The following is a 27,585-nucleotide window of genomic DNA, read 5'->3' as shown; positions in this document are numbered from 1 at the left end:
TAACCGTTTTTATTTTTCTTAATTTTTGAGAAAATTTGACCCTACTGAAACTTGAATGAAAAATAAAATTCAAATCAATACACGATGCCTACAGACACTCTTATTTTACAGATGGCAAATGAGGGCCCACGTACCTTGTTTGGGGTCACAGGTAAATGATGACAGAAGCAGTGAGAAAATCCTGAGCTACTTCCCAGCATGGTGGCCTTGGAGTTCAGAACGTCTGAATTCAGCAAGTAACCATCTCCTCAGTTAGTCAGAACTGACCATGTACAGTGAAATTCCCTCCACTTTTGCTTATCAGGTGTACTGGTGCTGGAAGCTGGACTGGAGACTCTGACCATATTCCTTCAAGGATCCTCAGCAGTTGACCAGAACAAGCCTCTCTCTCAGGGAGCTCAGCTTTCTGACCCTTGTATCTAGACCTCAAATGGATTAACTTCCCAGGTCAGCAGCCAGCACTCAATGAACCCGGACATTAAGGAGACCAGATGCTAGTACAGAGTCCACTGGAGTTCGGTGCCTGATTTCTTAGGATGCCAATAACTCACTACAAGCAAGTCCCCTCCACCTCAGACCCACCCCACGGGGGGTTGGACTAAAGGTTACTCAGCCCACAAGGACTGGCTGAGTGGCTGGAAGGTCCGGCGGCTGACTGTCCTCTTGTTTATGAGTACCATGTGGGACTTCAGTTGTTTGGGGGTGTGGCAGAGCAGAGCATCCAAACTGTGAGTGGTGACCTGGCCGTTTATGTGCAATTTCCCATAGAGCTCGTCAAAGGTGGTCAGAAGGGCAGGCACATCCCTCACTTTTCTCCTCACTTTAGCCAGCTGGAAAAACACAAAAAAGCAAATCATTATATCTACGTAAGATTCTTCCCTTGTTCTTTCTACCCTCCAAGAAGCAGAGACAGAAATGTAAGCGTGTACCTAAAGAGGTACCAGGGTACTGGGGCACACAGAGGTATGACTAGCTTCAGGGACTCCACAAGCTACACACTAAATTCAGAATCGGTGCTTGAAAATCATGCCCAATGTCTTTTAAAAGTGGGGGGAGAGGGTTAAATGGCACAAATGGAACAAGTTTATCCAATTTAATGACCAGAACAGGAAGCAGGGCCAAATTACATAGGGCTTTATAGTGCATGGTAAGTTTGTTTTTTGTGTGTGCGTTTTTTCAGAGATTGAAAATCTTTTTTTAAAAAACACGTTTTGGGTTAGGTTAGGAACACTTTCCATTCTGGCATTTTTCAGAGTGTGTTTGAGGTGAGAATGAAGACACCTTCAGTCTTGGGAGACAGACTGAATGTGCAGATTCTCACAAGAAGAGGTGAGGCCATGTCCCTGTTACTCAGTGTCCTGCTGGCCAAGGTTAACGTTTGGTAATGGCAGAAAACAAGTATGAGGGACTTCTGTACCCCAGAGTACATGCAGCTCTACATGCCGCTTGCTTTTCCTTTGCACCCTCTTCCCTCTGGCCTGGTTTTCCTCCTCCCACTTCCTGCAATCATCACTTGAATGTTGGCTTTGGTGTTGCCCATGGTAAGTTCTTTCGAATTTATTCTAAAAGCCATCAGAGGGTCCAAACTGGGACATGATCTGATTTCGGTTTATAATAAAGCTGTGTGGAGAACTGGTGGGTACAAGAATGTGGAGACTGATGTGGAGGCCCCCACATTAGCCCAGATGAGAGGATGATATACTGGGAATTGTATAGCAGAGATGGAGTAGATGTATGTGAGATACATTTTAGATTTAAACTTTTAAGGATTTATCTTTGAGGGGGTGAAGGAAAGGGAGGAATCAAAGACATCTTCCCAACTTGGGCTCTATAACTTGGTGATGGGTGATGTCATTAGCTGAGATGGGAAGATGGGAGGACAGATCTGCAGAGGGAAAATCAAGAGTCCTGTTTTGGGCATGACTGAGATGCCTCGAAACATGTAGGTGGAAATGTCAAGAGGTTGCTGGATATGTAAGAATGAAGCATGGGGGATAGGTGTAGACCAGAGGTATAAATATTAGAGTCATAAGTATATGAATGATATTTAATTCTACAAAAATGGGTGAGCTCTAAATTAGGATGTGAAGCTACTTTCTGAACAAATTAACATTTTGCTTAGTTCAATACTTATTAACAATATAACCTAACAATATTTCTTGATGAAATTTAATTGTAATCAAGGTCCCTAACATACTAGTATCCTTTGGTCATCTTCTAAATATATCATAACCCTGCACACCTTCCTTTCAACAAGGTCTCCCCACTGAACTGTCAGATAAGAAGTTTAAGCACTTCTTAATGTTCTTAAAAAGAATAGTTTGTTCAGTCCTTGTGTTCAGGGTGAAGTGACTTAATGTGCAGCACATGGCTTCCAAAAGAAGCAAAGCAAATGTGTCAAGCAGGAGGTAACTTTGCTCTGATTGCTTACACAACATCAGTTCCCTTACATCACTACAAAAGTATTAAATGGTGTCATTAGGATCATTCTACAATTTAAGCAGAAAAGACATTATACTATATTGTTTGTTAATTTAGTTTTAAAAAAAGAAATCAATGAATTGAGTGGTTTCAGTCCTAGTATTGGAAAAAAATCAACAATTCTCTTCAACATTCCTCCAGTGGCATAACACCACCTATCTCCACACATAAGATATCCTATATAATAAAAGGGTAATATGCAAATTGACCAAACAGTGGAACAACTGGTTGCTATAATGTGCACTGGCCACCAGGGGGCAGATGCTCAACGCAGGAGCTGTCCCCTGGTGGTCATTGCACTCCCACAGGGGGAGCGCTGCTCAGCCAGAGCCGGGCTGAAGGCTGGCGAGCGCAGCGGTGGTGGTGGTGGGAGCCTCTGCTGCCTCTGTGGCAGGGCTAAGGATGTCTGATTCCCTGCAGGGAGCGAGCCTAAGCCGTCAGTGGGACACCCCCTGAGGGTTCCTGGACTGCGAGCTGAGGGCCACCCTCCTCCCTGAGTGCATGAATATCGTGCACTGGGCCTCTAGTTGTTAATAACTGTTGGTATAAACACTAAAAAGAGCATTTGTAAAATGCAGAGTTCTACAACAGGAGACTCCACATGCAACCTCACAAACATATTTACATCTACCTCAGTGGTTCTCAACCTTCCTAATGCTGCGATCCTTTAATACAGTTCCTCATGTTGTGGTGACCCCTGATTTCATTGTTACAAGTTGAACATAATTAAATCATAACAAAATAATCACAAAACCAATATGTAATTATATATGTGTTTTCCGATGGTCTTAGGCAACCCCTGTGAAAGGGTCGTTCGACCCCCAAAGGGGTCTCAACCCACAGGTTGAGAACCGCTGATCTAGCTCAAAAACCACCTGGATTATATGGATCAATTCATTTCACAACAAGCAGTTCCCTGAGTGTCTCCCAACAACCAGGGAATGCATTGAACTAAAGGGTGAGCTTTCTAAGTCAGTCAGTATTATAGGCTTTGGAAGAAAATTTTTCAGATAAAAACAATCAGTATCTTTCAATGTGGAGTTTTGTTTGAATGCTTCAGTCGTGTGATTGAACAATGTTGATGGACCAGATCTAAGGTAAGACTAGTTAACATGTGTCAGGACTGCACACACATGCACATGATTGTGTACTGGAAAACCAGCGCCCCTACTTTTCTAACATATTCCAAAAGGATCTGGGTGGGTCACTACCTACACAGAGCAAAGACCTCAAACAGAAAGAAGCTTTAAATTTAATCATATCCTTTGGGTGGAAGTGAGGAGATGGGACAGGACTGAGAGGCAGTGGTGTGGCAGAGGGGAAAGCAGCCACCTGCCTTCTATTGCCAGTCCCACCATCTCAGACACCTGGACGAGCTTTATAAAAGGCAAGGGAAGAAGTGAGAAAAGGGAGGGAGGACCAACTGTAGGCCTCTTCGTGTACCAGTATCATCACTAACAATATGATCATTGCCAACAATTTACACTTTCTTTACAGTTCTTTTTTTCCCGTAGGCTCTACACTCCAAGCAATATACAAATTATTAAATTTCAAATGGCTTATAATAATTCCTCTTTGTGTGCCTAAGCCATCAATGTGCACATGGGTTCATTTGTTTCATTTTGTTTTCAACTTTTAGAAATTGCTTCTTTCTCCTCATTTTTATTTGTGTTTTAGAAATTTATAAGGCATTTATTCGTTCCATTAGTTTATTTATTCAGGAGTTAAAACAACAATTCTAATGATAGAAACTTTATTATGGTTTAATATCTGGAGGTTAAGTCTTCCTATCTAACCACATTTGTTTAAATAGAGGAATTTTTTTTTAAGATGAGAGATACTATAGCCCATTGTTTATTAATGGGAATGATCCACAGAGAAAGGGATATTAATGATGCCCAACTTCTGGACTGGTGCCTGGAGTGGGTCAGAAGGGTCAGAGGGGATGAGCTCCAGGACACAACTGGGAGCGGCCGCTACGGCTTCGGGAGGGAAGGCTGAGCAGACAGGGAGAGCACAAGAAGGCTGTCGATGGGCAGCACTTCTCCTCTGATTGCTCCTGTTTCCTCCATGAGGCAGGAAGCAAGCTCATCAACTGAGAGTGAAGAATGGGGAGAAGGATAAGAGGAGGCTTGAGGAGAGAGGAATAAGAGGGCTGGGACCCATGAAAACAGTGTGGGGGAAGAATAATGTAAAGGGAAAAAGTTTTCCTAGCATTTTAGAAGATATATTCTGCTTGAAGGAAAAAATCTTTGTACCCACAGGGAGAAGCCTGACAATAGGAACAACAGAGAGGTTGCCCTATGTGACCATCTCTCTAAGGAGGTGGCCTTCTCTGGGTTTTGTTTTTTAAAGATTTTTTTATTGATTTTTCTAGAGAGAGAGCAAAGGAGAAGGGGAGAGAGAGAGAGAGAGAGAGAGAGAGAAACATCGATGTGAGATCAAAACATGGATTGGCTAAATTTTGCACACCCCCTACTGGGGATCAAGCCCGCAACCCAAGTATATGCCCTGACTGGGAATCCAACTGGCAACCCTTCGGTGCACAGGACAACACCCAACCAACTGAGCCACACCAGCCAGGGCAAGGAGGGGCCTTTTTAAAGTGTGCCCTTCACCTGCAGCAACCACATACTCACCACTTCTTCTGAGAACTTAAGTTTTTTCACAAATTTTGATACATTTTCCTCTGTGGCATCCTTTAGTATCTCTATCAGGGTTTTCAACATATTTGACTGAATATGGATCATAAGCTGAATAAAAAGAAGACAAGTAAAACAAAACTGAGCCAGTTACAGAAGCCTATATTTATAGGTAGATACCCCGTTTTCATGCTATTTCCTAACCATTTGCTTGCATAAGTTCAAAAAAATCCTTCAAATGCATGTTCACCAGCCAAAACTTGTTTTCCAGTGACAAATCAAAATACCACAAATGCAACACTTGCCTAAGGATAGAAATGGAGAGAACACAGATTTGGGGCTGGATCCCAGCACTGGCAATTATTAGCTGTGTGACACTGGCCGGTACTTAATCTCTCTTTCAATTTCTTTATTTGTAAAATGAGGGAAGGAAACTTTATATCTCACATTTTTAGTTATTGTGAACATTAAATAAAATGCTAGCACACAGAAGGTTTACTCAAGTGACATTACTATCACTTTCTTCCTATAGCCTCTAGATTCAGACAATCAGACAACCTCGGCTCTCGGGTAAATGATACCTTTACCTTTTTTCAGTTATTAATTTTTGGTTGAGAAATTCGAGGAGAATAGGCTGTTGCAGGTAACAGTGGGAGCTGGTTAAAATCCTAGTGAGGCACCTCTATTTAGGAAATTTCAAAACTGGGTACTGCACCTGGCTTTCAAAATGATATTACTGTCTTCCATCAGACAGAAATATCATAAGAAAAAAGCAACACGTTTCCCCCCTTATCACCAATATTTATTAGAACAATTGGAAAAATATAGAAAAGTTTAAATAAAATGAGAATAACTCAGAATTTACCAACTAATGTTAACCATTGTTTGTAATTTCATGCATTGTCTTCCAAATATATTAATTTTCCCCAAATTTTGATTCTTCTTTTTATCAATTATCACACAAAGAACATTATCTTACAACATTAAAAAGACATTTTAGAACAAAAGAACACCTCTTTTATAATGATGAATGTGCATGTATAGCAATTCATCATATAAATAAAATAATGCATCAAATAAATTAACACCATGCTTTATCATATTGATAAATGTGCATGCATTTTTAAAAAATAAACTTAATTTCTCAGACTTAATTCTCAGAAGTGAAATTACAAAGTCAAAAGCTATAAACATTTTTAAGGCTCTTGATCCTTAGGAAAGGTAATTTTTTTGGAAGAGATATTCCTTTTATATACCAAACCAGCTAAGTTCTCTCAATAGTTCATTTCTAACATTTTATGTTTGTTGAGCAACTGAATAGGATAAGGGGTTACCTTTGGTCCTGCAGAACAGCATGGAATGATCCTAAGTAGACTAAATCCCAAGGCCTTGATCTAAGTTCAGTGTCCCAAAGCACAGGCAAAATCATGAGCATACCCTCTGTTGGGAGACAACCCTCCAGGGTCTCTCATATTTGAGCAGAAGCACTGATAGCCTTTTTTCCAAACTATCTTCTCAAGGATGTTTGCATAACCAACAGTCTGGGAAGACAGACACAGTGTCTCACCCAGAGCAAAGGGCAGGGATGCTTACTGCCCATTATAACAGATTTGGGTTCCCCAAATTCAGGGTTCCTCTCTTAAAGTGTAAGACCCAGTGTGTACAAGAGGCATATGCTGTAGACCTCTTCACATCACCCCGTGTAACTGAGGCTCAGGGAACTGACGCAAAAATGCTAATATTCTTGCTACTCCTGTTGCTGTGCGCAAACAACATCCTTCACTTCCTGATGTCTTATATACTCTACCAGCACCCAAAACTGTAGCAAGATAACTCATAATTTGGAAGGAGGGTAAAATCGCCACTCTTAATAGTTCTTAACACCCTTGTTAATAAAAACTGAATTTGGTTGGCAGTGGACTGTTCTATTGAAATCCAAGACAAATCTACTTTTATTAAATGCAATATCTCCAGTGCCTGGCACCTGGTAGACCCTCAAACTAATGAAGGAGAAGGGGAGCACAGCCATTTTCAATGATAAACCTCCTGGAGCTCCATACTACAAACTTTTAATGATGTGCTCCTGTAAGATTTCAACTTTTCTTCCTCTTTTTTCCTAATTTCTCTCCTTGCCTCCAACAACTATCTCTGATTCAGTAGGGATTTCAAGAGTAAGGTTCAATACCTTATGAATATACTGATGAAGGGCAATATGAATGAGGCAGTTACTGATGAAAGACAAAGAGAAAATTTAAAGCTAGGAGCTTGTCTCAAACTGAGGTCTCAGGGTGCAATTAAGAAAAGCTAAAGCAGGGCACAGCACATTGCTTTCATCTCACAGATGTCAAACAAAAGGCTAGGAAAATTGAATTAGCAAGGAGTAAGGGAAACTTGGGTAAGAAAAACTATTAAAAGAACACATACTTCTGATTGTCTGAGGCTTTGGGAAATGCTGACAAATCATCAGATACCTTTGACCAAAAAGAAGCCCTAAACATGCCAGAAATTTGCATTTCTTTATTCTCTCTCTCTTTTTTTTAAAGTTTTCTATATTTGAAGTAGAATATCATAGCATGGTAGAGACTGCTATAAACAATATCTATTCGCCCTTCTTTTTTTGATGACAGAACCCCCGTTCTATGACGTATGGAACTCAAAGGCTCTATTTCTCAGGTTTCTTTGCAACTAGATGAGGTCATGGAATGAAGTTCTGGACAATAACTTATAAATACCAATTTTTGGTTGAGACAACTAGGAAAGCACTCTTAAAAGGTAGTAACTTCTTTGTCCTCTCCAGTCTTCCTACTTCTTGCTGGAATAGCAAGACAATGGATGGAAGTCCTGTGCTTAGGATGGTGGTGTGGAAATACAGAAAGAGGCTGGGTCCCTGAGGATATCATGGAATGTCATACCAGACCTAGACTGACAGCCTCTGGCTTTCTACCTGATAGAAAGAGAAAACCTCTAATTTGTACAGACTCTTGTGTTTTTAGAGTCTACATTGCTCTCATCCAAAAGCAATTCTTTATGCATACAGGTGAGGTGCTGCCACAACAGGATTTATGAGCAGTGAGTCCTATCTCCTTTCCTACCTGTGCAGCCTAAAGAACTTCCCAGCATGAGCCAGAACTTTAGGGTGACCTTGGTAAGTAGCAGAAAAGGGCAATAAAGCATTCACCTGTGTCAATAAATAAATTATAAAAGCAGCAAAACTAACCACTTGTCAATTCCCTTGCAAGGTAATTCAATTCCAAAATTAGTCTCCATCTAGAGACTACTAGATTTCTAGAGAAATGATCAGAAATAAAATAGAATCAGTGGAAAGTTACCCTGTGTTGGTATCTGATACTTTCAGACATATTTGAAAGTATAAATTGATCCTTTGATACTGAACAGTGTTGCTAAAGAGGGGGCCATAGTTCTTTTGAGATGCATGGGTTTAAATTTAGACTAAAAGGGCAAAGTCAACATAGACGTGCTTTGATTTTATCTGCTAAATTAGTTCAATATATAATACATATAGCTGCGAAAATGGGAAACCAGATCCTCTGGGTCATATTGGCAGCAGGAGCAATTTCAATAAAAAGAAATTGAGGGTGAATAATTGGGTAAATGCAAATTCCAATTGGCAGCAGAGAAAGATTTTAGTATAAGGCATAATTTTTAAAGTAGATCAGGAAAAAACTTCATTTATTCCTGCTATTACTGATTGAACAGACTCTCTACTCAGCCAACTTGTCAGGTTTCCATTTCTTAAAAATTAACAAATTTCCCTTAAGGATTCCAAGTAGATGACTCAGTCTTGGAGAAGCTAGGCCCATTAAATCATTTTTTCAAAAAACCTGTTCTAATAACAGATACCCAGAATCTGAAAGATTATTAAATCTGAGAATGTCAACCATCTCTTTTTTCATCAGTTCTGAGGAAGATGAAATAGGCTTATATTGAAATATGAGAAATTTAGATTGGACATTTGGAAAAATTTCCCAAGTGAAAATTTTTAAACAATAAAACTATCTTTAAATTTCCTGACAACAGATAAATCTGTGACCCAATCCATGGAGAAGATGATTCATAGTCAAGATCGGCTCAAGGTTCCTCATATCGTCCTTGCCTGAATCATGCCCATTCCACCACATTTACCAGCTGCCTTTCCTTCCAGCTCTCAGAGAAAGGGGGCTGGTCCAGCGCCTGGCTCCTGAGTGCGCTTCCCACCTCACTCAGATTTCTCCTCCTGTGGTGAGTGGACAGCTTCACTCTCAACAGGCTCATGTTTTACTTCCACCAAAGCACTTTCTCATTTGGAAAAAAAAAATTACTACATTTTCATAACAACTGAGAGAGATAGTCAAGGACTGAACTAGACGAGGACTCTAAAGGCATGGGCACAGAATATGTGCATGAAAGCAGATTCCATTTTTGACTTCCAGTCCTATGTTCTTTTCATTATTCAGGAGGAGCTGAGAGAGCAGTCCCGGAGAAGAGACACGCCCTTATCCCTGAAGGTCTGAATCGGGGGGACCCTGGGATTTGCAGTCAAACAGATTTGTTGGTGTTAAAACTCTGACTCTGCTATGTAATTAACTGTGAGAACTTGGGTAATTTACTTACCCTTTGAATTGTCGTTTTCACATGTATAATATGGATACATATTGTCCTGACAATGTTGTATAAAGTGAACCAACAAATATAAAGTATATAGGATGGTATCTTAGCTAAAATATATTAAAATCCTGCCAATCTCACTCCCTTCAACGTCTTACCATCAATCATTGATCCCCACAAACTCACATCAACTCTAATAGTCCACATAAAACTCCACTCATCACACTCGCCTGTATTTCCTTCCTATGATGTTATGAACCACTTGGAATCCTAGCAATTCTACTCCTGTCCAATCATGAAATGAGGGTATCTGCAGGCCACTCTCTCTCTCAGAAGCAGTTACATACTTGGGATCCCCAAAGCTGTCCATATCCAGTAGTAAGCAGAGAAGGTAAAATACAGTATGGCATCTGCTGGAAGAGGAGGCTCCCAAGTCTGTTTGGCTTACTGGCTGCTCAAATAGCCTGACTTCTGGACTCGGGACCTTTGCCACCTTGGCCTCCCAGACCTGCTTGAGCCTATGAGCTTTTCAGGCTTACTCACCCACTCTGACCTGCACTTTCTGCTTAGGTACCCAGTCCTGGGAAAGGAAGGGATAGGTGACTCTATTCACCAGGGCAGATGGGCCATGGCTAGCTAGCAGCATGAGAATGAACACAGACAACCTTTATTGAGTGAGCACTATTTTATGCAGTACAGATATACTCCATGAGTTACGTACAAGGATAGGATACAATTTGCACACAGGTTTCTCTCAAGTCTTAGTAAAGAGACTGGAGGGTCTATCTCCCTTCTCTCTACATCTACCACTTTCTGTAGTCATGTGTTAATACCTGTAGCATTTAGCCATGTCTAATATCTAAGCATATCTACATTTCCCACCTATTAACAAACTCCTGGAAGCAAAGGCTGTGTTGACTCCTCTCACAGGGGCCATACTGTAACTTTCACAGAGCTCAATAAATGAATAAATTGAATGAAGCCCTTGGGAGATCAAGTCATTATACACAGAGAAAAACTCTAAACATCATTTTAGTACATTTCTAGCCTTTCTTTAAACCATAAAGAAGTCACTTACATTTAAATTAGCGCAGATTATGCTTTCTGGATTCATGATTTGAGAAAAAATGGATGTAGCTTTTTCCACTTGGTTCTAGAAAGAAGAAAAACAAATCATACCCTAAGTCACATGAACGTTACCGTGCTATCATAAAGTTCATTTAAAGACATCGGGATATTCCTATTTGTGGTGCACCAGGGTTTTGAGATCCACAAAGAAAAAGAAATTTTTGGTAATCAAGAATGCACATTCTATAAAATGTGTCCAACAGTGTCATGTTACTAAATGTTTTAACACCCTACCAAAGTTCCAATTTTTAAGAGGGAGGCATAAAGTTTACATTTCCCCTTCTCCCACTGGAATGAGCTTTAAAAACAACAACACACCCATCTTTGACAATCTCTGACATAATTAGAACATAGCAGAAACCTCAGACCACAGAAGAGGTGGGAATCCTGGAGATGGAGCACAGGTTGTCTAAAGAAGTGAGAGGAGACCACTGCTGCCTTTCTCAGAAAGAGCCCAGAGAGTAATTCTCAGAGGTGAGGGGCACAACCTGAAGTACAAAACCTAAATTCCCATTTACAATGATGTAAGAGTTTAGGACTAGTAATGACAAGTTCTCTGGATCCTTTTGGTGGCAAAGATGAAGCTAATCAAGGACTTACGTAGATAAGCCATATTTGCAGGAAGCAGTATGTCACTATGGCAGCAGTAAAGAGACTTTTCATTGAAAACCAATTCCATGCCCATTCCCAATGGCCAGGGAGAATAAAGCCTGTGCATATTTGTAGCATAAAGTAGTTCACATTTTCTTAGGCTTTGGAGTAGGACATCTTGGGAAGGGCTCTTCAAGGGAGGTGTTCCAGGGTTCCAGCTTTAACTGTCCTTCACTGAGGTGTGAAGATAGGGAGGTCCTGTCTTCTCTCTGGGCCTCAGCTGTTTCCATTTGTCCGGTGAGAGGGGGAGGCTAAAAGATCGCTAAAGTCTCTTCCAAATAAGAGTATTTGGGTCTAACTATGAACTACTAGTATATGATGGACCCCAATTCTACAGTGGGCTCATTGTGGGAGTCCTCAGTCATCTGAGGTGTTTCAGCTTTGGAGAACATTAAATTACACTTTCTCTAAGAACATCATATAGTAAATAGATTACTTAAAATTTCATTTTCATTACTTGAGAAATTCCTCTCAGAGGCCAGCTTCCCCCATTGATTCTCCACAAGATCTTAGCCAGTCCCTTCAAAATAGCAATGCACGTCATGCCCTTAACTGTGAATGGAAACACTCTTTGGAGGCATAGGTATAGATGCAGGTTGCCATGGCACCAAAGGCATTGGTCTCTTTATTTTCTTTGATACGGCCAGAAGGGAAAAATAAATAAAAGAAATGAAAGCGGTAACTTCCTTCCCATTCCCAATTCCAGTATGGGCATCCCGAAGCCTTACCTGATTCAGAGCTAGTGCCACAGCAAAATAGCATGCTCTCTTGGCAAGGACTTCTCCTTTGATTAGGGCTTCTTCCCTTAATGTGGTGCAGACTTTAAAAGACTCAGGGCTATTCTAGAAGAAGATCAGATTGCTCAATCAATAAATGCCATGAAGTTTTAAGTTGAATAAAATGATTAACAGTGCTCAGTATTTCAGATTTCCTTTTGCAAGAATATCCCAGAGCCTATCTCAAGCCTATTAAATGATTAAGATCCATATAGAGACTATTTGCAAATAGACCAGGTTATCTATATGTTAGCAGCTCAAATCTAAACTAATTTTATTCTTAAAGCTCTTTGTCAATTTTCTGACTTGAGGCAGTTTCACCAGCAAACATACAGGTCTCTTTGTATCTGGGTGTACGGGTTTTTAGACATCAGTCCCATAACATAAAAGTATAAAGATTTGGCCTGCTACCGTATCACATAATAGAGGAAAGCTCAGCAACACAGGACAACTTTTCCTGAGGGGATTTCCAATCTGAAAATATCCACATAAGTCAAATATCCGAAAACATGAACACCAATTTGAACATTAATCATGAAAGAATCCCAGATAGTCAGAAAACTTAAAAACAAACAAACAAAAACCCCTCCAAGAATGTGACTGAAGCACAAGCCAGCAGACAGCAATGGGAAAGCTGAATCCTCTCCTTGGTTCATGCTATAGGTAGACCAGGCTATGAGAGCGGCATCAGCTTTGCATCTATGTACAACTGATATGACATAACTCACAACTCAAATCCTACAGTAAATCCTGAACTTGACGAGAGAGGACAGTTCCCAGAACTGGCTTGGAACTTGGAATGGCTGAGCAGTTCGATTTTCACCTCCAGATTCCGCTGAGTGAAACAAGTTATTCCTGGGCACAGCACAGGGGGGAAAAGTCCTCTGGCCCTCCGTCAGTGGTAGAAGTAAATTCTCCCCACTTCAGTATACACTCAGGGAGGCCTCTCTAAGTAGGTCAGAAAACTGGGTGTCACCGTGCTGAATAGCTGACACTCAAGTGCTGTGAGTTCTGCTGGCTTCTGTTTCACAGGATCTCAGAAAGGTGTGCTTGGGAAGGAGCATCTAAAAACCCATGGGCCAGCAAACTATGACCCTCAGGCCAAATTCAGCCTATGGCTAACATGTATTTTACCCTTTTAAGTTTATAAAAACACAAAAAATATGCGACAGAGACTACATGTGGCCTAAAATATTTATTATCTGGCCTTTCGCAGAGTAAGTTGGCTGACTCCTGAATCCAAGCCCCTCATTTCACAAATGAGGAAAGTGACCAGGTTAAAGCCAGTTAATGATAAAATTGAGACTAGACTCCAAGTTTCTCAATTTCCACGTTAGTCTTCTTTCCACTGCAACCCAACTACCTCTCTTGTTTGGGAAAACTGATACTGCTTCACCTTTCAGGGAAGTCCAATGGCCCATGCTCTTCTACCTAGCCTGGTGTTCCTTTGTTTTCACATAAGAAGGTTTTGCTAAGTTTCCAGAGTATAAATGGCATGAATGACTATAGTTAAGCATGGAATCTTAGTCAATGTACCATTTCAGTTATCATTCATTCATTCATTAAATAATGAAGAGAGTTTCTCTGTGTAAGAAACAATCCTGATACAGTAATGACATATGGACTTATAAGTCATGCTTTCCTCAGAGAGTTCATTTTAATGTCACATACATTTATTAAAGACTGGTTGTGTATCAGGCACGGTGTTAGGTGCTGGCATACCAAGAGGCCTCAAGGAGCTTACACTCTAGTGGTGTAACAGTGGGCAGTGTTACAAGTGTCACATACATGACAAATAGCATAGCATTAGGGATGTTGGAGGAGATTCCAACTTAGGTGATTACAGATAAATTCACAGATGAGGACAAAGCAGCCCTTAAGTTTGCCAATGAAGGATGTAAGGTTTCCATGGAGAGGGCCACAGAGAAGACTGGCCTAGCAGAGTCCAGCAAGAGCCTTGTAGCAAGACCACTCGAAAGCAGAGCTTGAGCCCGGCATACTGTTTCTTGTTTCACTATCTATACAACTGCCAGGGAAGGGTGACAGTAATGAAATTGCTTTTCTCATAATAAAACTGTCTGACATGGCTAACTTAAGTTTTCTAAAAATGAACGCATTTAAAATGGAAATATCTGCACCAGATGGAAAACGGATTTCCAAGGAACTGAATTTTACTGCAGAGAAAAAAAAACCAAATCCTTTTTCAAACACTATCCACAATGTTCTAAAGGTTAACAGTAGATAGTCTTACCAGTTTGTAGCAAATCGCAAAAGCAAGGACATAGGTATCTTTGCTGAACTTCACATCTTGGTTTTTCATTTCGATCAATACTTCCAAAGCACCTGCCGAAAGTCAGGAGAGGGCCGGCTCTTAAATATGTACAGTCAAGTGAATTCAGAGTCCTCTACTGCTGATCCTCGGAGTTCTAATCAGCACCATCTACTAAAAGGTGTATTTAGCACAATAAAAGCTATCTATCAAAGTCATTTAGCAGTGAACTACATTTCAAAATTAATGACACAGGAAGAACTAATATTTAAAAACCTATTATAATGTCAGTATAAGTAAAATCTGGGGTGTTTAGTTTAAGGCATGACATAAGATGCAACAACGTTTTCACACATAAAGAATGAGGTCTCCCTGATTCAGGTGCTCTTCAGGAATGGTAAGGTCACGTTTGTATGGTCCATTGCTTTTTCTAACAAGTATACAGGCAAAGAGAGCAGAATTTTTCAGCAAACATAAATTACAATACTTACTTTTATATTTTCCTTTGATAAATAACATGTCCATCAAAATATTGAATGACGTAGAGTCTGAGAAGAAACCTCGTAATTGCTAATGAAGAAAAACAATACAGTTTGTTTAAAAGTTAAAACTATTAAGGAATTATTATCCTTATACTGCACCTTATCTGTCCAGGACTTATTTTTGTGCACACCTTATTCACTGGGCCTCCTGAATTCTCTAATAAGTTTCTGATACACCAAGAATTTCTTTTACAAAAAAATTTAAATGCTGTCCGCTCTATTGGGTGTCATGCCTTTGGCAATGGGTATACTTAACAAGAGGCAAGAGGTCTGGTAAGAGAGCTCTTCAGAAATACGGTGAAAAACATATTCATAAACGGTGGTTCTGCCATGTTTAGGAGAAAAGAAACAAGCCAATCAACCCTGGTGTGGTGGTCCTGGGACCTGGGTGGCAGCATAATAACATGAAATGGCAGCTAGAAGTATGGTTGAGGACTAAGGCAGGAACGTCTACAGTAACTTCTTTTGGCAAACAAATAAAACAGAGCTGACTGCTCACTTTTTGAAATAATTCACTTTAGTCATCATAATTATTATTTAGTGAATAATTCATTAAAACATTTTTAAATGTTCTCAACATTTTTTCCTCAGCACCTTGAATGCCATACTATTAAATGTGCCACTGGATGCCTTGCTCCCGTTTGTCCTTTCTGAGAGCCCACTATGCGGCTCCTGTCTAGGTGCTGAGAGCAAAAAGTGACACACAAGACACAGAGCCTGCCCTGAACACCAGTGGGCTCATCACCTGTGGAGCTTAAATTAAAGTCTCAATAGGAGCCATGAAGAAGAATGGAACAGGACAGAGGGGTGGAGAAGGTGATGGGAGGGGATCAGGGAAGGCTCTCTGAGAAGAGACCTTCATGCAGTAAAGGAGAAAGGCTCAGTGATGCAGGTGTAGAGCATTCCAGTCTCAGGCCAGGAGCTTGGCATGTCTGAGAAAGAACAAGGTCCAGAATGAAGTGAGCAAAGGAAGGTAGCAGGAGATGAGATACCATAAAGGGCCCACTAGATAATGATGAGGGGTCTGAGTTCTATTCTAAGTGGGATGGGAAGCCATCAGAGCACCCCTGTCCATAGAAAAATACTGCAAGCCACAAGGGCAAGCTATGTATGTTATTCTAAATTTTCAAGTAGCCTCGTTTAAAAAGTAAAAAATACATAAAATCAGTTTTAATGTTACTTAATGCACTAAATCCAAAATATAATTTCAACATGTACTTAATACTAAAAAAATCATCAAAAAGTACTTTACATTCTCCTTTTTATATCAAATATCTAAAATACATCATGTAGAGGGCGAGGCAAAAGTAGGTTTACAGTTGTAAATACGCAAAACACAGTTTATTCCTGTATCATTATTTATTATTATTTTCCAAGTGAACAACTGTAAACCTACTTTTATACAATAGCCACAGTCCAAGGGCTCCAGAGATACATGCGGCTAGTGGCTACCGCACTGGCCACACCACACGGTTCTGGGAGGGGACATAACAAGTTAGGAGGAAGCAGGATTAGGTTTTATGTCATTTGACTGGAATCCAGTTTATCCCACTCCAGGAAACTCACTCACTCATGAATGTTTCACACACAGGTAACTAAAAACAGTAACAAAACTTTACATTCACTTTCTATTTGTTTTTATCACTATACTCATGGCTATGATTTATTATAGTAAAACTTTTGTTTTCTTTAAATTACAACATTAAGACCTGCTTATTGTAAAATAGTCAAACAATACAGAACTATTTAAAGTAAAAAATGAGAATTTCCTACACTTTTATCCCCTAAAGATAAGCAGCAGCTCAGTGTCTATCCTTCCATATTTTAATACATATACACTGAAATGTAAATATGTATAAATATTTCTTCTTTTAGAAAAAAATGGGCTCAAACTACTCCATACTGTTCTGAAACCACCTTTTCTCTGTTTACTAATATACTATGGTCATCTTTCTAATGCCTGGGTATTCTTAAAGGAGGGGCAAGCCGAGAGTTAATAGCTCCACCACGGACAGAACCCTTTATAGGAAAAACAGTAAGAGGCACAAGGACAACTTAGTTATGGCGGTCCCTAAAAATACTAACATGTCCCAGGTGGCCAGCCCCAGCCCCAAAATTTAACCAATGCTTCTGACAATAGATAAGTTTATACTGTCTCAGAGTCCCAGTTTCTTCATCTGTAAAATATAAGTAATAATAGTATCTCGCTCACCAGGGCTATTGTGAGAAACAGATGAAACCTATAAAGTGCTTAAGCTGAGGGCAGAGTAAATATTCAATAAATAATTTAAAAATAATTATTGCTATTATTGTTTTTAGGAAAAGAAAATTGGAATATGTGAAAGCATTTTAAAAATGGAAAAGCCCTTTACAACGTGGCTTTCAACCAGAAGTAAAGTACAAGAAGAGGAGAGAAGCACAGGTGAAGGACAGGAAAGGCAAGCTTTAAACGGCAACCTGTCTTAAACTGTCCCCAGCAAAAGCTCCTCCAAAGGAGGATGTCAGTCCCAGGTGGACACACATCCAAGGTAGGTAGATACCTTGCAATCTGTACTTACGCCTCTTCCACATCTGTATAAAGAGACCTTTACCTCTTCATAGGAACTGGCTCCAAAGAAACCTTAAAAATGCTGGGAAGAGCTCATTCATTCAGCCCAGCAGCCTTTTCCTAATAAAAATGTGTATATGGGAGATAGATGCCTTTCCTAACATGAAAAACACCTTATCCTCAGCACAAGGAAATCACTTTGGCAGGGAAGGCAATCAGAAGACAATAACCTGGTCTTTGATGAGCTCCACTGCAGACTCCTCAAGATCCAACTCGTAGCACAACCTCATGAAAAGTGGTCCAAACTTATACTCTCCCAATGTGACATTTCTGTTCTCTACATAGTACCTGTTAATAAAAATGATTCAATGAGCCAAATGGTGGGACACAGGGAAAGGAACTGACAGCCCGAGACATGCACTTGGCTAGGTGTTGGGGACACATAAAAAATGAGGTACTCTCACAGTCTGGAGGGGAAGCTTGCAGACTGAAGATAATCAGAGGAATCCTGGAGTGCAGAAATACCTTAAGTACTTAAGTAAACATAAATAAACAAGGTGTGTTGGAGGCCCACTCACCCTGTGAAATAAAAGAGAGGAAAATGTACATTGTAATCATCTTCTCACTTTACCAACAACCCAATAGGACTGACTGAGTGGGAGCGTATGTCAGAGAACAGCAGTGGTCTTGCATCTGTGAGCCCATCAGAATGCACTGTCTCTGTACAGGCCCAACTAGAGAGGAGCAAGGGAAAGGGCTGGGGTGCTGCTCTGTCCCTGTCAAGGCTGCTTCATCTACATCTAGGATGGCAGATAATCCTCACCTTGGGAAAGACATATGTGAGCTAAAAATTCAGGTTTAGGAAAAGGCAAATTTCAAAGAGAGTGGCTTGAGATTTCTTCCGGAGGCCAGCCTGCCAGTTAGAACCACAGCTCTGCAAACTGCTAGCACCACTTCACTTTCAATAGCCAATTCTTGTGCTTTAGACACAAAGAAGACAATCGGTAACAGAACAAGTACCTCATGATTACATGTAAATCAGATTTTAGTAAGATTCATTCATTATGTGAATAAATCCCAAATACCACAGGGACAGCTCTGACTTTAAAAAACAGAATACTCATCAATCCAAGAACTTGTATGCATATAAGCATAACCCATGGACATAGACAACAGGGTGGTGAAGGCCTGGGGCAGGGACAGGCTAGAAGGGGTCAATGGGGAACAAAAGGGGGACATATATAATACTTTAAACAACAAAGATTTTAAAAAATAAATAACAGAATATTCTTTAACCTGCTGAAATCACTGAGGAAAGTCATAGTCCAGCCTAAGCTTATATACTGCCAAATAGAATGGCAATGTGTACTTTTAAAGGTACATTTCAAATTCCAATTACAGAAGCTACAAAAATATTCATTGCTTCATTACAACAGCTAAGAATTAAGTTATATCAAAGTATCAAGTTGTTACATCTTAAATATATATAATTTTTGTCAATCATACTTCAATAAAACTGGAAAAATAAGTTATTAAAAGGCAATATAGTGTAATAAATAAGGATTTTTAAACTCTCATTCCAAAATAACAGTTCAAATCCCAGCTCTGTAACCATGAGCAGATTAATAAATCACAGTGGGCTCCAGTTTCCTTATCTGTAAAATGGAGCTAAGATGACTCAGAGTTTTTGTGAGGATTAAATGAGGCAATATGCCTGGCACACAGCTAGTCTTCCATATAAAATATAAGACATGCTGAGGAAAACATCTTTAAAAATCAATATATCTCAGTAAATAGTCTCATGAGAAACTTATGCCTGATTCAAAACAAAACAAAAAGAAAAGGTTTCTCAATTTTAATGACATTCGTTCAAATTAAAAGTCCTAGAAAGTCACAGAGATAATGTATCACCTTCTGGTTCCAGTTAGAGGATCTAAAAATCCCTCTGCAAACCAATATGGTCAATATTAGGATGGGATTGGGTTGCTCATCACCTTTGGCCCAATAAAGGCCTTATATTTCAGCTCCCTATACTTCTTCCCAGCCGTGGGCCGCCTGTCTCAGAAGAGAGGGGATGGGTTGGTTAGGCCCTGGCACACCCAACTTCCCACTTGCCCAGCTGTCCACAAGTAGAGTGAAGGGCAGCAACTGAGCAGAGAGTATTAGCATCAATAAAGGAAGGATGAGTCATACTTTGAATGTTCACAAGAAAAACAGAGTGGAAAGAGTGTTTAAATTTTTATCCTGCTTTATTTCTCTTTTAAACATCTGATAGCTTTGGGTAGTAAAGCTATCCAGAGGGTCTTAAATGATTCAACTACAGAAGATTATTTTCTTTACTTAGCCTACAACTGTTATTTTTAATGATTTTAACTTAATCATTACAAATAACAGAATTAGGTTTGCTAGTATAGTGTGATTATAAACCACAATAAATTTCAGAAAATAACCTGGCAGCTTATCCTGACAACCTTTAAAAGGTTCACTCCCTCTGAACCCAAAAAGGAAATAAAGAACAAGTTTTATGCGTACAGTTTCACCAGTATAAATCATGGCATTATTCATACTGATGAAAAGTTAGAAATCATTTAGACATTCAACAACAGGGGCACAGTTAATTAAAATACCAAACATATGATGGAATATGGTATATCCATAAAAATGTGATTCCTAAGCATATGATTAACAAGCAAAAACATTTATGCTATAATACTAATTAGAAAATAAAAAAATATATTTTTTCACAGTAACAATTACAACTATGTAAAATAAATCCTATCAAAATCATAATATCTTTGTATGAAAATAATTGGTAGGGATGTATTTTCTATCTGCAGTTGGAAATCCACGATGTTAATTTACAACTTAAGTCTATGTGAATTTTCGGTGCCCCAAGTCCTGTGTTGTTCAAGGGTGAAGAGTATATCAAGATATTAACGGTGGTTTCTTAGAAGTGGTAGATAGGCCCAAAGAGGGCCACCATCAATTCCTCCTCTCCCTGCATGAGCAAGCTGCTCCATCCATCCATCTAGAGGTGGAATCTTTTCCCCTCCCTGTGAATCTGGGCTGGCAGGACACTTGCTTTGACCAAGAGAATGCATCAGAAATGAAGCTGTGCCACTTCTGGGCAGCTCTACGAGGCCTGCAGCTCCCACTTGACCATGGGCTAGTGCAGCTCAAGCTAGACTCACGAATGGTGAGACACTACAAGGAGAGAGAGGGCCACATGAGGAGCACTGAGGCATTGGGAATGCAGGTGAAGCCTTCTTGGACCTTCCAGCCCAACCCACTGACATGCAGATGAGCAAGTGACTTTAGTCTACACCAGCCGTGGGCAAACTACGGCCCACGGGCTGGATCCGGCCCGTTTGAAATGAATAAAACTAAAAAAAAAAAAAAAAAGACCGTACCCTTTTATGTAATGATGTTTACTTTGAATTTATATTAGTTCACACAAACACTCCATCCATGCTTTTGTTCCGGCCCTCCGGTCCAGTTTAAGAACCCATTGTGGCCCTCGAGTCAAAAAGTTTGCCCACCCCTGGTCTACACCAACAAAGAACTGCCCAACTGAGAGGGGCCTCAATTCCTGACCCACAGAGCTCTGGGAAATAATAAATAAAGGCTGTTTAAACCACGGAGTGGTTTGTTATGCAGCTAGAGACACCTGAAACAGAACTTGGAATATATTGTTCTTCCTACTTTTTTGGTGTTTTTCTGTACTTAGTTTTTAATTTTCCTTTTTAAAAATAACATTAATTTTTTCACATTATAAAATTGCTAATGTTCACTATAGACAAGTTGGAGAAATCAGAAAGTACACCTTTAGACAGACAAAAAATATAAAATGTGTAATTCCCAGAGAACCACAGTTAACTTTCGGTATATATTCTTCCAGTATTCTATATATGAATACTTTATCTTCATCCCTATAAATGTATAATATAAATGCAGGCCCATGTATAGAAATATATCTTTAAATAATGGTGCAAAGAGGCAATGAACTTAATTTCTGAAACGGAGCCCATATTTTCTCCCAAGGGAGCAAAACCTTTGCTGGATTTCTTAACAGCAGACTGATTTTGTGTGAGCTCCTTCTGACATGGGAAACTCTGACAAGGGATCAGACACCACAGAACAGGCATACGCCTGGAAAAGGGAGACCAGTTAGGAATCCACTGGTCATCCACGTGAGAGACACTAGGAACAGGGACAGAGAGAGCAAGGCTAGAGATAAGAGACACCAAGAATGTGGAAGCAGTCGGATTTCTTATCCTGTCAGGGAGGGAAGCAATGTGATTAGGGGAAAGAGGCTCACAGATATCTGCCCTGAGTGACTGGTCAGTGCAATAGAAAACACAGCAAAAGGAAGAAATTTGCATAAGTTATATGTGAAGACCTAAGGGACGTGTTAGTGGAGTTAGTGAGTATGCTGCTGATTTCTTGGGGCATGTATTATCTGTTTTTCTATCCCAGCACCTGGCATGCAGTAGGAACCAGTAAGTGTTTGCTAGAAAAATGAATATACATGTCTAGAGCCCAGGGCAGGTATCTGGACAAGAGATCTGGCAGTCATCGGTGATGCCTAAACCTTGGAAGTGGATGAAATTGCTCAGGAAACGGAACACAGTAAGAAGAGACAAAGGCTGGCAGAATTCTAAGGAAATGCCTCACCTGTAAATGACATGTTTAGCCAGTTCCACATCATCGCGGGACTCACATAAATGAAGTAAGGTTCTCAGCTCCTCCTTCAAGATGAGCTTGTTCTGGGTCAATTTCTCCTCCAAGCTGCTCAAATAGGTTTCTGGAAGAAAGCACAGTAGGGTGACCATCACTGAGGTTGACTGGGACTATCAGTCTAACCTCAGGGAGAAGGGGAAGCCAGAACCTGGCATACCACAAAGGGGCACTGAGAGGGGCTCACAGCCTCGCAGCTCCCATCATGGGCTGGTCCCCTCGAGTAGTGTCAGAGATGGTGTGTGACACAAAGCATCTGTGTTACAGGGGCAAAGCCCAGGCCCCACTCAAGACTGTCCAACACAGAATCTCTGGGAACAGGAGCACAAGAATATGTATTCTATATAATAAAAGCATAGTATGCAAATTGTCCCCTCAACTGGGAGTTTGTCTGGGAGTTCAACCAGGGGGCGGGGCTGGCCGGGGGAAGGGAGGAAGGCCCTGGCCGGCAGCCGGCAGCTGCTAGGGACCCTACCAGTGCATGAATTTCGTGCACTGAGCCTCTAGTTTTTTAATATCTGATAATCTTTATGCACACTAGTTTGAAAGTATCCCAGCGGTTTAGCCCAAAGAACTGTATCTATAGGAGACTTATGAGAGAAAAAAAAGAAGGAAAATGTAACCAAGATATCTAAACCATTAATTGGCAGGGCACCTAGCAGGAAAACTGAAAGGAAAATGTCCACAGTGGTTGACTCACATGTTTCAGAAATAGTCTGTTTCGCTTTCATTTGGCCCATCTTTGCCTCTCTTTCATTCCTCTTGGTCTCTCTCTACTCAGTTGTTAGCATACTGCGGGACTATAGAATGCATAGGGGTAAATAAAAAAGTCACTCTTTTCAAGGTGATCATACTCTGTCTCTGTCCCTTGTCTTGTGTCTGATCAACTGTGGGGACCATCACACCCCAAAAGGAAACATAGCTTCTTGGCATTAGGAAGGAACTGTATTCTCGCTAGAATGTGGGGTGAGAGGCAAGGCAGGCACCAAAAGGCAGAGCTGTTTTCAGTAACAGAAATTGCCAAGAAAAGTCCACAGGATTTGCTCCAAGGCTCAGAGCTTTGCAGGAATGCTGCTTAAAGAAGTGGCACAATATACATTGAAAATGCAAGATCTGGAAGCTGAGGCAGACACTGCTCTGGATTTACAAGAAAAGAAGGCCCACTGGGTTTGATACTATAGTGGACCCTCCCATCTTTACTTGCAGAACCACATAATGGTTAAAGGTTTTAGTGATAGAAGGACCTGGACTGAAATCTAGGCTCTGTCACTTGCAGGCTATGGGGTGACCCTTGTCTGTGAGACCTGATTCCTTGTATGTGAAGTTAGGATCATGACACCTACCTCATGGGATTATCCTGAGAAAATATACATGAAGCATTTAGCACAGAGCCAGCAGAGTAACTGCCAGTAAATCACAGGCATTATTGTTCTTATTTTCATTCCTTTTATTTCTTCGTAGAGTTAAGAGGATTTGTTCTATTAAATAGTTCTAAACAATTTCCAATATAAAAGATTTCAATGGGATGACTTTACGTCTTGTACTTCTTTATCCTTTTTTTGTTTTGTTTTTTGTTAATCCTCACCAGAGGATATTTTTCCATTGACTTTTAGGGAGAGACAGAGAGAGAGAAACATCGATGGGAGAGAGACACATGGATTGGATGCCTCTTGCATGCACTCCTGACCAGGGCCAGGGATCAAGCCTGCAAGTGAGGAACGTGTCCTTGACTGGAATCAAATCCAAGACCCTTCAGTCCTAGGGCTGACGCTCTATCCACTGAGCCAAACTGGCTAGGGCCTTGTTAGTCCTTCTTAATAAACCTTAAGAATCCAAAATTTCAACAGATGTAATTTGTATTTTTTTAAATATATTTTATTGATTTTTTACAGAGAGGAAGGGAGAGAGATAGAGAGCTAGAAACATCGATGAGAGAGAAACATCGATCAGCTGCCTCCTGCACATCTCCCACTGGGGATGTGCCCACAATCCAGGTACATGCCCTTGACCGGAATTGAACCTGGGACCCTTCAGTCCGCAGGCCGACGCTCTATCCACTGAGCCAAACCGGTTTCGGCTAATTTGTATTTTAAAACTAACCAATCAAGATGTAAGTGCTTATCACATATTCATACACAAGAGGTATGGTTCCTACCCTGAAAGAGCAAAGTCTAGTCAAGAGGACAAGATATATTTATAGAAAGTTACCTGAAACAGTGATGGATTAGGTAACACATGACTGACTATCTATTCTACATAATAAAAGCCTAAGCAACCATTACGGCCGAACGGCCAGAACGACAGGTCGCTATGATGTGCACTGAACACCAAGGGGCAGATGCTCAATGCAGGAGCTACCCCTGGTGGTCAGTGTGCTCCCACAGAGGGAGCACCCCTCAACCAGAAGCCAGGCTCATGGCTGGTGAGTGCAGTGGCAGTGCTAAGGAGCCCCGAGCCGAGCAGTAAGGAGCAGCAAGCAGGCAGGTGGTAAGGAGCGAGGGGTCCTGGACTGCGAGAGGGATGTCCACCTGCTGGCTTAGGGCCTCCCTTCCCCGGCTGCCGGCCAGGGCCTTCCTTCATTCCACGCTGCCCCCTGGTGGCCAGCATACATCATAGCGAGCAATTGGTCTCCCTGTCAAACTCCCATGGGGACAATTCGAGTATTAGGCTTTTATATATATAGATGATTAGCAGAGCAGTGAAGGAAGACTGATTTCCAGAGGGCTGGACTGTGAGTGAAGAGAAGCAAGAAGTGTTAAGTAGGTGCTCTTAAACAGTTGACAGTAAAGGAAGAAGAGCTAAAAAAATGAATAAAGAAAATAAAAGAGTAACTAAAAGAGAGGAGAGAGGAGAGTCTTGCTGTGTTTATAAAGGAATTTAAAGGACTTGGAAAAAACTCAGTGTGCAGGAGAGGGGGAAAGAATGCAACAAGATTTCTCAGATGCTGAAAAGGAATAGGACCTATGTGGTGGTGTTGTATTTTTAGCTTTTTATAATAAAAGTTTTCAAACTACCTAAAAGTAGTTTGACCTCCCATGTGCTCATCACCCAGCCTCAATAATTGTCAATATTTTGCTAAGGTTTAAAATAAATCTTTGTTTTAGCCTATTGACTTTTCCAGCACAGGGTAGAAAATATGAACATGCATCATCACATATAGCACAGTTTTGTTTCATTTTATTGCATTTATATATAGTTATGTATGCAGGTACTGGAGATGTAACATAAAGTGTATTTTTTTACTAAGGGTTTCATCGAAAAGTTTGAACACCAGTCATCTGGAGCAGTTCTCCTTGGACTTTATTGTGCATACAAGTCATCTAGGGCCTGAGGTTTGGCATTCCAATCAACCTCCCAGTTGCTGCTGATCCGTGAACCTTTGAGTGGCATGGATCAGGAGGACTGGTTTTAGTATTTCTCTGGGATTCTGGGTGAAGGAATAAAAGGAGAGCTGTAGACTCTGCAATGGTAGAGAATGAGATGAAAGGTGCATGTCAGGGTAGACTAGGAAACTAAGAACAAATCATCTCAATTTTTCTGAGACATTGAAGGAGAGACTGAACAGGGACAGAGATAGAGAAAACTTGAATGACAGAACAATGTAAGAATTAACAAAACAGATTCAATTACCTTTGGTACCAGGAAGAGTGTATGCAATAGCCACCTTCTTTTGCTGAAATTCTTTCAATTTCACAACATTATCTGTAAGTAGATATCTTTTAGCTAAAAAATGGAGAAAGAAAAAGACTAATATCATTTTGACTGTTTTAACTTGGCAAATAATATGACTGTCTCTAATAATTGATTCACTTAGTATAAATAATTCATCTAGATAGGTGCAAAATATAACAGTCACCCTGGTGGGGAAAAAAATCTCCAACTACCAGATAATGCAAATCCTCAGCAAAGACAAGTCATGTTGATGTGTGCAAAAAGAGCTAATGATTAATTATGTATGGGGATGGGATGGCAGGGATCTGGGATCTGAAAGACAAATAGACTTTCACCATCTGGTTAAGGGACAACAAGGGGATTTTAAAACAAACAAACTAAAGGCTATTGTTTAAATGCAAAACAGGAATATCTCGTTTTGGTTTATCTAGGTAGAAGCATACAGTGCGGTGGAAACAGCTATAGCGTGACCATTGGAATCCCCAGGCCTGTCATTTGAGAAATGAGGAGTATGGCCCCTCACATGTGGACTCTCAGTAACCTCAAGATAGATCAGAAACCACTAGCCACAGCTTAGCAGAAACGATGAGTTTGGGAAACACCACTTCTTTAGGATGCCAGGCTGTGGCCAAAGAATCAACCACCAAAAGAAGCTCTGGGCACTGCACTGAAAGGTAACAGTAACAATCGCTGTATGGAGAGCCAGTCCACGTGAAGGGTGACAGCAGAACTCTACTGGGGGGCTGCCTGTGTTCAAATCCCTCCCCTACCAGTTCCCTCTAACCTCGGGCACATGAGCTATTATACTTGCTGTTTCCTCCCCTGTCAATGGAGAAAAGAATGGTACCCGGTCACTGGGTGTTGTAAGGAGAAAAGGAATGTCTGTAAATACATTAGAATAATGCCTGATACAAAGGGTTCCATACTGTATCCCTCATCGGCATTTTCAAACTCATTTTCACGAAGAGATGAAGTGATAACTAATTGTACCGATGAAGGAACCTGTTCAAGGTCTTTCCGATCGTTAGCTGCAGAGCTGGGACTCTGCTCCCAAACTCTGCGGGGCCCCGAACCCCAGGGGGGTGAGCAACGTCGCCCCCGTCCGAGGGGATGCCGCAGCGCCAAGGTCAAGACCCCGGCCCGGTTGTCCTTTGGCTCCCAGGTACGTGGGTGTCCACGACACCCAGGGGTCATCGTGGCACACACGCGCGAAGCCACGCTCGTCTGCTCCAGGCCAGTAAGTGGCCGTGGCGCTGTTACTTCTCCAACGTGATGCCCGCTGAGGCGTAAAGGTCCCTTCGGTCCCATCCCTCCCCGCCTTCACGGCGCGAGCCCGCGGATACCTCCGAGGGGGCAGCGGCAGCCGGCGGAGCCAGAGCCTCCCACCCCGGCACACACCAAGGCCCGCAGCGCCCGCAGGACGGCTTGCTTCCGAGGCCGGAGTGCGACAGCCATGCCGTCCCGGGCCGCACCAACTGCGGGAGCCGGGGGGGGGGTGGAGCGTCGGCGCGCTGGGGCCCCACCCCTTCCTCCG

At 41.1% G+C, this 27,585-nt stretch overlaps 1 protein-coding gene across 2 annotated transcripts; it reads right to left on the bottom strand.

Annotated features, from left to right (window-relative positions):
• Positions 1–27,511, bottom strand: PTCD2 (pentatricopeptide repeat domain 2). 2 transcript variants are annotated; one of them, XM_070411460.1, is made up of 10 exons: positions 27,395–27,511; positions 26,010–26,102; positions 22,317–22,446; positions 17,873–17,990; positions 15,044–15,122; positions 14,535–14,626; positions 12,236–12,349; positions 10,807–10,881; positions 5,121–5,234; positions 1–830 (listed from the first exon to the last, which is right to left on the bottom strand). In XM_070411460.1, the coding sequence occupies exons 1-10, from the start codon at positions 27,504–27,506 to the stop codon at positions 606–608; spliced, it is 1,152 nt and encodes a 383-aa protein (XP_070267561.1). In that variant the 5' UTR covers positions 27,507–27,511; the 3' UTR covers positions 1–605. The 2 variants fall into 2 exon arrangements, with proteins under 2 accessions (XP_070267561.1, XP_070267562.1); XM_070411461.1 differs by having other exon boundaries at positions 27,450–27,507.
• Between the last annotated feature and the right edge of the window lie 74 nt (positions 27,512–27,585).

Source organism: Myotis yumanensis, unplaced genomic scaffold, assembly GCF_028538775.1.
Source record: "Myotis yumanensis isolate MYYU_CA2020_CCGP unplaced genomic scaffold, mMyoYum1.0.hap1 SCAF_4, whole genome shotgun sequence".
Lineage (NCBI taxonomy): Eukaryota > Metazoa > Chordata > Mammalia > Chiroptera > Vespertilionidae > Myotis > Myotis yumanensis.
This window is presented reverse-complemented; position numbering and strand designations above follow the sequence as displayed.

What these genes read in the sequence shown, in the direction of transcription:
- PTCD2 (XM_070411460.1), bottom strand. Translation starts at nt 27,506, where the DNA reads ATGGCTGTCGCACTCCGGCCTCGGAAGCAAGCCGTCCTGCGGGCGCTG. An exon ending in TATCAAAGGAAAATATAAAA is followed by an intron (nt 14,627 to 15,043) that starts GTAAGTATTGTA and finishes GACTTTCGGCAG; the next exon opens with GTGCTTTGGAAGTATTGATC. An exon ending in TGGCACTAGCTCTGAATCAG is followed by an intron (nt 10,882 to 12,235) that starts GTAAGGCTTCGG and finishes TCTTCTTTCTAG; the next exon opens with AACCAAGTGGAAAAAGCTAC.